This window comes from Myotis brandtii, unplaced genomic scaffold, assembly GCF_000412655.1.
Source record: "Myotis brandtii unplaced genomic scaffold, ASM41265v1 scaffold1053, whole genome shotgun sequence".
Lineage (NCBI taxonomy): Eukaryota > Metazoa > Chordata > Mammalia > Chiroptera > Vespertilionidae > Myotis > Myotis brandtii.
The window spans coordinates 64,467-78,546 of record NW_005353549.1 but is presented as its reverse complement, the minus strand read 5'-3'; the positions used below and the strand labels follow the sequence as shown (position 1 = coordinate 78,546).

General features: G+C 36.6%; 1 protein-coding gene across 1 annotated transcript in view; it reads right to left on the bottom strand.

Moving 5' to 3' along the window:
- Positions 1–14,080, bottom strand: part of NKAIN3 (Na+/K+ transporting ATPase interacting 3) — a gene marked incomplete at its 5' end in the record, with an annotated part of 116,691 nt that overhangs the window by 84,079 nt on the left and 18,532 nt on the right. Inside the window, one exon of the mRNA XM_014540396.1 lies at positions 12,628–12,825. Coding sequence (XP_014395882.1) covers positions 12,628–12,825 — 198 coding nt within the window. The remainder of the gene's footprint in view (positions 1–12,627; positions 12,826–14,080) is intronic.

Below are 14,080 nucleotides of genomic sequence, written 5' to 3'. Positions count from 1 at the left end.
GCACAAATTTTTGTGCACCGGGCCTCTAGTCTTTATATAAGTAAAGTTTGAAGTATCTCCTTAGAATGAGCTAAACCTTACACACACAAAGAATGAGCTCATTATACTGTTAGAGGTGCTCCATTAAGAGAGGATGTCAACACATTTCCCACTGCAATTCTAGAGACCTGGGAACATATAGAGAGTACCAAGAATCATTTACTTAGATACAGCTTTGTTGTATCTATTCCCTAGAAAGTCAGAAATTCATGTTTTGCTCATAAACAACAAAATGATTGCTATAAATCAGGATTTATGTAAGAAGCTAATTCTAATGGACCTAGTACAAGTAATAGGTTTTAGTCTGCACACTGAAGAATATTCTTTTAGTTCTGAGGTATAGGGACAAAACAAATTCAACAATATTTAAAAAACATCAAGGATTATGATTCTCAAAACAACTTGAGTTTTTGGCTAGTACCTTTGTAAAGCCCTACATAATAGAACAATTTAAATTGTAGTATAAATTGTGGGTTGATTCTCAATTCAGTACCAAGTGATTTGCAAAAATAGCCACCTAGTGGCTCAGGACAGAACATTTGCTGTCACCATTGATTCCTTTTTTTTTCCCCTTCCCTACATTCAAACAAATATTTAGATGTATTCATCCTACATTCTTGTTTTTTCTATTTTATCACTTTAATTTTTTAAAATTTATTTATTATTTAAAGTATTACATAAGTCTCCTTTTTCCCCCATTGGCCTTTCCCCATCGGCCCCTACACCCCAGCACATGCCCTCACTCATCCCCCGCCCCCACCCCCACCCCTGCCCCTTGTCTATGTCCACTGGTTATGCTCATATGTATGCATACAAGTCCTTTGGTTGATCTCTGCTACTGTCACGAGAAAAATTGTAAAAATGGCTGCAGTACTTTGCAACTCTTTTTTTTTTTAAATCAAGAAGTGCACTCTATTTCCCCATCCCTTGAATCTGGTCTGGTGTTGTGACTAGCTTTGACCAGTGGAATGCCACTGAAGCTCAAAACATTCTAAGACCTGGATTCTAGAGACTTTTCAGCTTTTGCTAGCATGTTCTTGAAATCATGAGCCTGCCATGAGAAGAATCCACAGTTAATCCTCACAATACGCATAATTACTTAGGAGGTAGGTAATACTATTATCCCCACTTTAATGATGAGGAACCTGGAGCATAAAGAGGTTAAGTAACTTGGCTGAGGTTATAGAGTTAATTATTGGTCATATAGGCTAACTGTTGCCTAGGATTCAAACCCAGGCATTCTGATACAGAACCTGCACTCCTAGCACCACACACTTAGGCAGAGATAAGTGTTCTGATTAACCAGGGAGAGGTAGAATCTCAACAGGAGGAGTATGCACCCATCACTTTGGGTAACATTTATCAGAGTCGCAATTACTTGTTCAAAAATATGCCTTTCTCAATAGCTTGTAAGTGTCTTGTTCTCTGTGTATCCTCAGTGTGTGGAAAGAACCAGATATATAGATTCAAGAGAGAATTATTTTCCTGACACAGAATTCCTGCATTAAAAATCCCAATCTTTAAATTCATAAGTAGCTCCTGAGTTTTCACTTCAACTGTTAATAAAAGTGTTCATGTAAACCACACACACACAGAGACACAGACACACACGCACACACACACACACACAATGAACCTGTTTTTCACTGACTATTGGTACTCGTCATTCCACCAACACAGCAAGAGAAATAAATGGTGTATTAATAATAGTTCTGAGAAATTACCATAACTTGTTAAAATAAGAGGATGGTAGTATTTATTCACTGGGTTTTTTTCTTTGTTCCAGTTGCAAAGGAAGCTCATAATGATCATGTTTAGTTATTGTAGATTTGTTTTTTTTTATTTTTGTGCTTTATTAGAAGCCTAAATCTTCTGAATAGTAGACAGGATATGAAAAGATCTGCAAACCCGTAAGTGATATATTTTTATTTTTGTTTATGCAACAATCACAGCATATAGAATAGAAATGAAATATAGTTATTGTTTAAGTGATACCATACCTTTCAAAGAAAGTATCAGTTTATTTCCTCCCGGCCACAGCGGAGGAGTAACATCATGTAATGTACATGCATACAGAATCATCTCAAGGAAAGCCCCCCTCCGCCCCCACCCCCCACTTCTTTCTCCTTTTGTTCTGATGTTCAGTCTATTCATAAGGGATTGATCCTTATTCCCAACCATTCAAGGTTAAATTTGCTAATTCCTGGGCTCCATTGTCCCCTTCAGTTCAGAGTAGAGAGCAGCTGTGGGTCTGGGAGCTCGCCCACTGCAGCCTGTGCTCACAGCTGCCCTCCGGGAGGCGCCTCTCAGGGCACTGCGGCCGGTGCTCACAGGTGCCAAGCGCAGTCCAGCCTTGAACACAGTAAGAAGTAGCCAAATCCTCAGGGTTTCATACGTCACCGGCACCGTGTGGGTTACAGACCTTTCTCAAAGGGTGAGAGCTTAGCTGCTTTCTTTCCTTCAGCAATAAATATTTATAGGATTAGCAGCCCATTGTGAATGGGATAACCAAACGCGTTCTAATGCAAAACTGCTGGCTGCTTATCGAGATGTTGGACAGGCTGAAATTACACGACCAATTCTCTTCCTGGTGCCCTTCTGTTACTGCTCCCTGGATCACCCATGATGGTGTTTTGCTTAACTATTCCAAACATTTGCTTGGAAAATATGTTAACTACCTCTTAAGTCCTGGGATATGCATTATTCTGCTAATCTCTTGATATTTTTACTATAACAGAAAACCTCATTTTAAACTATCTATAGGAATTATTTCTTTGTTTCCAGTGGGAGGCGATGTATATGATCTATGTATAATAATACTAGAGGCCCAGTGCACAAAATTTGTGCATGAAATTTGTGCATGGGGGGGGGGGGGGTCCCTCAGCCCAGCCTGCACCCTCTGCAATCCATGAACCCTCGGTGGATGTCTGACTGCTACTATTTTTTGCCACTATTTCATACTAAGTAATCTGTTTTGTACCATAAGTCGTGATTTATGTTTTTGTTTCCATTTAGTTCAAGGATTGGGCCTAAACCGGCAGTCGGACATCCCTCTCGCAATCTGGGACCACTGGCTCCTAACTACATGCCTGCCTGCCTGCCTGACGGCCCCTAACCACCTCTGCCTACTGACCTGATTGCCCCCTAACTGCTCCCCTGCCAGCCTGATCACCCCTAACTGCTCCCCTGCCAGCCTTATTGCCCCCTGACTGCTCTCCCTGCTGACCTGATTGCCCCTAACCACCTCAGCCTCAGCCCCTGCCACCATGGCTTCGTCTGGGAGGATGTCTAGAAGATGTTCGGTCTAATTAGCATATTACCCTTTTATTAGTATAGATTATATGCTAGATCTATGTAGCACTTTTCTGAGAGGAGTTCCATACATCTTGTGAATCTTGAGCTAAGTTATCTGTATGGGCATGCTGATGCTTGTGACATCGTTATTATTAACTAAAATTTATTGAAAGCATATTATGTGCCAACCACTTTGCTTAGTTCCTTACTTGTATAGTCTTCAAGCCTTGCAACAACTCAACAAAAAAGGCACCATTACCATCTTTACTTTAGAGATGAAGTAAAGGAACTTTTGAAAATTTACGGGGATATGGCAGAGCTGGAATTCCAATCCAAGTATATCTCATTTTATCACTGATAAAAACACTGATGTGAAGCTGTCTGAGCCTAAGCCCAGATTGAGAATTTTTTTTTATTAATTATTCATTTTATTTATTCCTTCTTGGTTGCTCTATTCTGATTTTATATCTCTTCTTGAGTCAGTTTTTGGGATTTTTGTTTATTTTATGTAAGTTATTTAAATTGTTTTCATAAAGGTATTCATTGCATTCTCTTATAATCCTTTTAATTTCTCTAAGGTCAAAAGGGATATCTTTTCTTTTATTTCTGATTTTGGTAACTTTGCACATTCTTTTATTTTTCTCCTAGTCCAGGGGTGGGGAATGTCCGGCCCTCGGGCCACTAAGGCCGGTGAAACATTTGGTCTGGTCCTGCCAAGGCATTGGAGGAGAGTTAATTAAATGCTTGACCAAATAGAGCAGGCTAATTTTTAAGTTGATCATTTTGTATGGCCCTCAAATGATGCTATAAATACCCCAATGGCCCTTGGCAGGGAGAAGGTTCTCCACCCCTGTCCTAGTCAATCTAGCTAATGGTTTATCAATTTTGTAGATTTTTTTAAAGTACCAAACTTTGGTTACATTGATTTTCTTTATGTTTTCTATTATTTCTTCTTTAGTCTTTGATCTTTGTGATTGTTTGTTTTCTTTGCTCTTCCTTTTCTAGTTTCGTAAGGTGAGCACTTAAGTTGTTTATTGAAAACATTCTTAATTTTTGATGTGTCTATTTATAGCTATGAACTCTCCAAACACTGTAGGCTGTGTACCATAAGTCGTGATCTATGTTTTTGTTTCCATTTAGTTCAATTATCTTATGATCAGAGAACATACCTTGAATGTTGATCATTTTGTATGGCCCTCAAATGATGCTATAAATACCCAAATGGCCCTTGGCAGGGAGAAGGTTCCCCACCCCTGTCCTAGTCAATCTAGCTAATGGTTTATCAATTTTGTAGATTTTTTTTAAAGTACCAAACTTTGGTTACATTGATTTTCCTTATGTTTTCTATTATTTCTTCTTTTAGTCTTTGATCTTTGTGATTGTTTTCTTTGCTCTTCCTTTTCTAGTTTCGTAAGGTGAGCACTTAAGTTGTTTATTGAAAACATTCTTAATTTTTGATGTGTCTATTTATAGCTATGAACTCTCCAAACACTGTAGGCTGTGTACCATAAGTCGTGATCTATGTTTTTGTTTCCATTTAGTTCAATTATCTTATGATCAGAGAACATACCTTGAATAATTTCAATTCTTTTAAATTTATTGAGACTTGTTTTATGGCCTAGCATATGGTCGATCTTGACAAATGTTCCATGTGCTCTTGAAAAGAATGTGTGCTGTTAGGTGGAGTGCTCTATAAATGTCAGCGAGGTAAAGTTAGTGGCTGGTGTAGTGCTGGTCTTCCAGACACTTGCTGAATCTCTGTTTATTTGTTTAACAATTATTTTTGAGTAAGGCATTAAAATATTCAACTATATGTTTACATTTTTTATTTATCCTTCCAATTCTTTCTGTTTTTGCATACATCTTTTGGATTCTGTTGTTAAGTGTGCATGTGTTGTCTTGATGTATTGACCTCTTTATCATTATGAAACCCTTTCATACTAATTGTATTTCTTTTCTTAAAGTCTATTTCTCTCTGATATTAATTATAGCTTTATTACTCTTACTATTGGATGAAGTAACTTTTTTTGTCTTATTACTTTCAAGTAATTTGTCTTTTAATCTAAATGGTGTCCCTCCTAGATAGGATACAGTTGGATCTTGTTCCTGTAAGAAAAAAGTAATCTATTGAGTAGATTGATTAGTGTTTTGTCCAATCACATTTATTATAATTATTCGCATATTTGGATTTACATATGCAATTTTTCCATTTTTACCCATGTATTTTATGTCATTTTGCTTCTTTTTCTCTCTACTTAGAGAAGTTGTGGGTCATTAACTCTTCAAAATATTTTTTGCCACTATTTCTCTCATCTTTCCTTCTAGGACCCTAGTAACATTTATGTTGTTATGTTGTTTCCAGATCACTGAGATTCTGCCCATTTTTCTTCAAAATTTCTCCCCGTTTATCAGATTTGGTAATTTCTTTTTGTTTCTTCAAGATGAATTGCTCCTTCTTCTCCCATTGCAAATCTCTGATTGAACACATTTAGTGAATGTTTCATTTATTATTGTAATTTTTAATTATTGACTAGCCATTTGGTTCTTTTTACAATTTCTGTTTCCTTATTGAGATTTCCTATTGTTGAATCATTGCCATCAAACATTTTAAAATCATTTAAACATGATTTCCTTTAATTTTGAACATTTTTATAATTGGTGCTTTGAAGTCTTTGTCTGCTAAATATATCTGAACCCACTCAGAGACAATTTCTCCTGGAAATTGGGTCATATTTTTCTGTTTCTTTACATGTTGTTGTTATTTTATATAATATATCATAACAACTCTTTTTTCCTGCTGAAGGTTTTGGGTTTTTATTTTTTTATTTTTTGTAATTAGGTGTTAAAAATAAATATGCACCTAAAAATGGTAAGAGCAATAATGCAGTCAAGACTCATCATGTGTCCAAATCTAAATCCATTTGTTTCTCTGTCAACCCAGGTCTTTCCCCAGCTGCTGTATGGCTGTAGACATCTCTCTCCTCCTTGGCCAGGTGGGCCGAAGGGAGATCCCATCTCCTTCACCTCCACTCACAGTCACTTCCTGAATCTCAGTAATGGTTTTGCGTCTATCCTCTGAACCACTCTCACTGAAACTTCATAACTTTTCTCAAACCAGTATTTCCTAAATTATTTCCTTTAGAAAATTGTTTGGAAATTTTGATATTATTTTTCAATTAAAAATATTTTTTAAAGTTTCATTTTGAAATAACTTTAGACTTACACAGAAAATGTAAAAAAAAAAAGTTCAAAGAATTCCTGTATATCCTTCACCCAGTTTCCTGAAATGTTAGCACCTTACATTGCCACAGTACAATGATAAAACCCAGGAAATTAACATTGGTATAATATTATTGTCTAATCTGTTGACTTTATTCATTTTTTAACAACGATTCCACAATTGTCTGTTTTTTGGTTCAGTATCACGTGTTTCATTTAGTTGTCATGTTTCCTCAGTCTCCTTTTATCTGGAAGAGTCCCTTAGTCTTTACTTTTAATTAGTTTTTTAAACAGTGGGGTTTCTCAGAAACTTTAATATGCTAATTCACATGCTGAATCTCCAAGGAGAGAATATAACATGACATCAGTCAAACTTATGTCACCATGGAATCCTTCTTGAGGTTCAGTTTGTAGGATATGTATTCCAAGGACACACCAGGGCACGTGGCCCAGACTCCTATAAGATTATCCCGATAATGTTCTTCCTTATCGGATCCATCCTGCACACGCCTATTAGAATAGCCTCCTAAATTCAGAATTCGGTGCATGCCATTTTCTTACTTATAAACTAAAAATAGGTTTTTATTTTTCACTTAGGGTAAAGGCTCAAGACCTTCATTTAGTACTCAAGTGCCTCCATTAACCTTTCTTCCAACTTAAGCCACTATTTCTGTGCATATACTCTACCTAGGCCAAAGTGAACTATGCACTATTCCCCTGCTTTATTTTTATTTCTCAGCTTATTCTGTCCCTTCTGTGAACACATGTGAGAAATAACCAAAGGTTCTCTTTTTTTGCAAGATGCAACGGCAGCCATGGGACATCTGAACCTCAGTTTTCTTGGAGCTTGTCTTGGGCTAGTTGTAATAAGACCCATATCAAGACCCATATCTGGCCCTTTCTGTCTAAGGCAGCTTTTTTTAAAATCCTCACCTGAGCATAAGTTTTTAAAATTAATTTTAGAGAAAGTGGAAGGAAGAGAGAAAGACAGAAAAACATTGATGTGAGAGAGAAACATCTATCAGTTGCCTCTTGTACATGCCCTGACCGGGAATCAAACCCACAATCATTCTGGTGTATGGGAACATGATTTCCTTTAATTTTGAACATTTTTATAATTGGTGCTTTGAAGTCTTTGTCTGCTAAATATATCTGAACCCACTCAGAGACAATTGGTCCCACTCAGAGACAATGCTCCAACCAACTGAGCCACCACACCAGGGCCAAGGCAACTCTTTTGTCTGGGACTATGAACTCCATCCAGAAGGAGTTTCTCTGCCCTCTTGTCAGGACAACCAGCCTGTTACTTGTTTTCACTCTGCTGAATGCCTCCATTTTTGCCCCTTGTGATAGGCTTTAATATATTGTTTTCATGGACCCAAAGAGGTAATTGCTTGAACTCTCAGAATTCTTGATTCTCGCTGTGCTGGCATGAATGTAAGCTTCTGTAATCCCTCCAGTAACTCATTTGGGATGTCCTTGAAATATTAAAGTTTGAGCCACTAAAAGACAAGTTCACTTCCAAGAGTAAACTCTGTGGACCTAAATTAAATATCTCAGCTTCCCTGAATATTATTTCCTCTCATGAGCTCCGAAGGCACTTAGAATCTTAATTATGGATCTCCCATTTTCTGTCCATCCTATGGCACTTTGATGGCTGTCTGATCTCCCCTCATAGACTGACAGATAACATGGGTGGATCATGTCTAATTCAACTTTGTCAGTTTAATTCCATCCTCTCATCCCCAAAGCTCCTAGCATAGTGCCTTGTACACAGTGGGGATTTACTGAGTATGTTTTTCTGAATGAATGATAATCTGCCTGTTTTCATTTAGAAAGAATACAAAAATGGCATTAAGATTTTTGTGTGTGTGGAATTTACACAAAATTTGTTTAAAGGGACAGTGTAAATATTTTAAAAATTAATTCTTGTTCTTATGAAAGCTACTTTTCTCCAATTTAATAATTATTCATACCTAGGGCTAAAGATAAAATGTCTGTGAATGACATTAAATTACCCTAAATAAAACATCAGTAACATTAGTTTTCTTGATTCTAATATCTCCATAAGACTTCAATCACAATGTTTGTCTTGATTAATTATTAAAATTTTCTCATATTTTCTAGATATGATTCCTAACTAAGCTTCACAGTGCTCTGTTGAAATTGTATTTAAGTCCACCAAATGTTTTAGCTCGCTTTTGCGTTGAGTAGTCAATGTTTAGCAGATTATTTAAAACTAGTAGGTCAGTAATAATTTATGAAGACCTGCAAACGTGTGGGATAATTATGAGCGTCTGGGTCTTGGGAGACTTAATTCTGTTGTTGGAAGTGGTATGGAATTTGTGGTTGGAGACATAAATGTCTGTGGTAAATGATTAACATACAGAGTAAAATCCAATCGTACACACACTATTAAAGAGAATGTTATGATATAAGAGGAATATGAATTTTAAATGCTCACATATTTTGTTATTAAAACCCATAGATGCTGTGTACAAATGACATACACTAGTATTAGTTTTAGACAACTTATGCAGGAAGTATCTCCTTTCTATAAGATTTAAAAAACACAATTCTCATAATTGTAAATATATTGCTATGAAATAAGTGGAAAGTGCAAGAAACCCATCTAAAATCAAAGACAACAATACATAATTTGAAAGTTGTGAAATATTCAGGATATATTTCATTTTAATCTAAAATAATATTGGAAATCTTGTCTTGTAGGTATATTACACAATAAAAGCCAGAGATCAACAACTAATCTTTTTTTTTTTTCCAGAAGGCTGACCAATAGAGTCCTGACTGTGGATTCAGGTGGTCAGCTTTGAATGTTCACTAAAATAATACGTTGAGGAATTCATTTATAAATGACAAGCACTTTTAGTGGCAACATACACTGAATTCAGTATTTCTCGAGCATAGGTTTTTATGTGACAGTTCAGCTCCTTATCAAATGAATACTTTCACCTTGCTTTTCAAGTGACCGGAGTTCCTATGGGTAAATGACTTTTTGATTCCATAGTATCCTCCTGTATTTTAAAGATTTGGACATCATGCCATCATTCCTTGAAATGGTTTAGCAATTTTATATGAATAATTTTTAAAAGGAGGAGGATCTTTCCACCTATGAAATATTGTAGAAAAATGTTTCCATAAGAACCTTTATAATTTAGTATATGATAATAGAGTACTCTTTTACCATAAAATTTTTAAGAGAAAATTTGCCTCCACATTTAAAAAAAATACTATATTATACACACACACACACACACACACACACACACACACACACCTCCCCCTCCCCCCCCACACATACACACCTGCGCCCGCACACACATATAGGGGTGGGCAAAAGTAGGTTTACAATTGTAACATTATTTTGAGTTAACAAAGCCATTGTAATAATTTTAACTTGCATGTATTTTTCCATACCTACCCATGTATGTATGTATGTATGTATGTATGTATATGTATATATATATATGATTAATAAAGAAAGACCATAGAATAGGGAAAGATTGATAGACGTATATTGACAAATGACAGTGTATTTAAAAATGATCATAGAAACCAAGAATAAGCAGATTCCTTGTTATATCTCTGAATAAAAATTCCTTAGCATTGGGTACAACCTCCTTCTTTGAATTCAGTGTTAAATTTGGCTTTCAGTGAACAAAAACCCTAAAAGATCTTTGATTTTTTTTTAAAAAAATTGAATCATTAGTTTTTAAAAAAACATTCTAATTAAAATGTGCTCTAAAACACTATCTTAAAATTTGACATATGCAGGTTAAAGAACAATAATTAATAAAGTGAAGTGAGATCGCTGCATCAGTGGCCCCAAATAAGCCATGTTTCCTAATAGTCTCACTTTCCATAGTTCCTCCCAAAATGACTCTGGGCTTAGTCATATCAGTCATCTGAGAGCTTGTAGCCAAATAGACAGTAGTAAGCATTACTCAAGTACAGGCATACTTTGGAGATATTGGGGGGTAGGTTCAGACCACTATAATAAAGCAAATATTGCAATAAAGCGAGTCACATTTTTTTTTTGGTTTCCCACTACTTATAAAATTCATGCTTATGCTATACTTTCATCTCTTAAGTGTGTAATAGAATTCTGTCTAAAAAGACAATTTCCATACCTTAATTAAATACATTTTACTGTTAAAAAAATGCTAACCATAATCTGAGCCTGTTGGAAAATATACACCTTTCCTGGGTATATACCTGAAAAACTTAAAAACATGTATTCACAAAAATATATGCACACCTATGTTCATTGCAGCATTGTTCATGGTGGCCAAGAAATGGAAACAACCAAAGTGTCCTGCAATAGAGGACTGGATAAAGAAGATGTGGTCCATATACACAATGGAATACTACTCAGCCACAAGAAAGGATGAGAATATTATGCTAAGTGAAATAAATCAGTCAGAAAAAGCTAAGAGTCATATAATTTCACTCATATGTGGAATATAAGAACTGAAACTCATGGACACAAACAGCAGTGTTGTGGTCTCCAGAGGGAAGGGGTGGAGGTGAAGGGGGATCTAATATATGGTGACAAGAGATTTGACTTTGGGTAGTGAGCACACAGTGCAATGTACAGATCTTGTAACATAGAACCCACACTTGAAATCTTGAAATCTGTATGATCATATTAACCAATGTCACCTCAATAAAGTTAATTAAAAATACATAGAAATATATACATAACATTAAAAAATGGTGCCAATAGACTTGTTCAATGCAGAGTTGCCACAAATTTTCAGTTAGTAAAATGCAAAATCTGCAATAAAGTGAAGTGCAATAAAATGAGGTATGCCTGTACAGGCTGGAAAATGCTTGCATATTGGGCTTCTTTTGGAATTCAGGTGCCTTGCTATAAGAAAGCCTATCAATTTTTTCCAACAGCCAGCACCAGACATCTGAGTGAGTTCTTCTTGGATGTTCTAACCACAGCAGAGTTTTGGTGGGAAGGTTCACATGAGTGATCCTAGCCAGTATCACATGGAACAGAACTACCCAGTGGAGCCTTGTCCAAATTCCTGATGCACAGAACTCTAAGCAATAAACTGGTATTATTCTAAGTTATTATATTTTGGAGCGTTTTGTTACACAGCAGTAGATAACAAATACAGTAAATGATATCAGGGATTTCTCAAAGTTCTTAAAAATAATTCCAAGGTACAAATACAGTAAATGATATCAGGGATTTCTCAAAGTTCTTCTTAAAAATAATTCCAAGGTACATTTTTTCATTGACACACACCTATATTTCTGTCATCTATTAATTTATTATTGAGTCTATAGCTCTCTTTCTGACTTTAACCAGCTAGATAGGGCTGAGGTAGTTAGTTTATGTGAAGAGCATAGTTAAGAATGGCTTTATTGTGTATTGACTCAAACAAAATGCCAAGTACTTGCTGGATCTCAAATAAATAGCATTCTTGATGATGGTAGATAGCTTAAATTAATTACACTCCACAGTGATCAAACTGTGGGTGGGATAGCATGGTGGAAATAAATTAAGAAGTTTCAAGCACATAAACCTTCTGTGGTCCAATCAAGCCATTTCCTCTGTGTTGCTCTAGGTGGAGCTGTGTCCTGACCCCAAATTTTAGGCACCAGAATGTGTAACACACTCCGGGATTTGTTCTCTTAAGGAATGATTTTTTGAAATGTGAAATTTACTAGATTGAACAAACCATTGATTGTTGTGTTTCCATCTTCTTTCTCTAGAGCTAATGTGCATTACTAAAAGAATGCATGAGAAGTTGAAGCTGTAGTAGAAGGGAAGTAGAAAAGCCTGAGGCATTGGGTGGGAAACAGTGATACTATTTCATTGAATGGGTGGATTGTATCTCAAGCTAGAAAGGACAGCAACTAACTGGTTCTAGAGACAACATGTCTGGATACCTATTGGAAAAAGATATCACCTGCCATTAAGTATAACTGATGTTAGCATAATCGATACTATTTCCATGTCTCTGGACAGAAGGTTTAGATACAAAATGTCACTAAAGGAGGGTCCTGATCAGACAATGACACAGATGTGACACTTACAGAAAGTAGGATTTGGATGGCACTGTGGATGACCTCCAGGTACTGGAAGTCGACGATGCAGCCTGTGACAGAGACGTACGTGTAATCATTCATCATGCCGTGGGCTGATGGAGGCAGCACTCTTCGGACACAACCAGGCCCATGTTCCCGCCACCATGACCGATGTACAGAAATGTTGAATGTCATTAGGTCTGTATCCTGGGTGGGCAGGAGACAAGGGAACAGACGGTGACAATCATATCAAATCATATCTTTGATTTTCTCCTTAGGGAGAACTCAGGATGGTTGAAATTGTTGAAATGATTTAAATTTCAAGTGCAAATTAACAAAGACAAAACCAGACGTGACTATATGTATCACATGCCTAAACTGTGTAGAGATACAATCTTTTGAATAAGAACATTCCAAGGTTAGCACACATCAAGAGTCCAGAGATGAGGCCCTCTACCTATGTTCATTTTAAAGATTTTGTTCATTTTGAAACTTTTTGTCTGCAGTTTCTTGTTTCATTATCATTGATATCACCATCATGTGCTAACATTTATTGAGTGCTTTATTGCATGTAGACATCTTTCTAAGTACTTTTCATATATTATATCCTCTAATTTTCATGTATATACTATTACCAACCTAATTTATAATAGGCTGAATAATAGCCCTCCCAAAACACGTGCAAATTCTACTCCCTGGAACCTAGGAATTTTACTTTCTATGGCAATAAAGAACTTTGCAGATGTGATTAAGTTAAGAATCACAGGATGGGAGGATTATCTTGGATTATCTGAGAGGGCCTAAATGCAATCACATGCATCCTATGAGAGGGAGGCAGAAGGAGACTCGATACAAGAAAGAAGAGGAGAAGGCAATGTGACCATGAAGGCAGGGATCGGAGTGATGTGGCCACTAGCCCAGGAACGTTGGCACCAACAGATGCTGGATGAGATAAGAAAGGGTTCTCCCCTCAAGCTCCAGAGGGAACATGGCCCTGCCAACACCTTGACTTCAGCCCCGTGAAACTGATTTCAGACTTCTGGCCTCCAGAACTGTGAGAATAAATTTCTGTTGTTTAAGACACCATGTGTGTGGTAATTTGTTAGAGTGAAATAATGAGAAACTAATGCATATGAGAAAAGTAAGTCACAGAGAGGTAAAATAAATTGCCCATTTAGCTAATGAATAAATTAAATAACTTGCCTATTTAGTGGCCAACCCAGCACTTGCTCCCACGCAGTCTGTACCTTTAGGTATGATCTGGTACTATCCCATTGCCTACTGTGTACTCCCTCCAAACCCTTACAATTCCTCATACTCTGAAGGGAGCTAAGTCCTTTCTCCTTACTTGTTTCTAGAAAATTCCACCACAGCCAGAGCAAAATAACAAAGGAGGCAATACCCAACACATACATCTCAAGAAAACCCTTCAGACCTCTTGGCAGAGACAACAGCCCAAGTG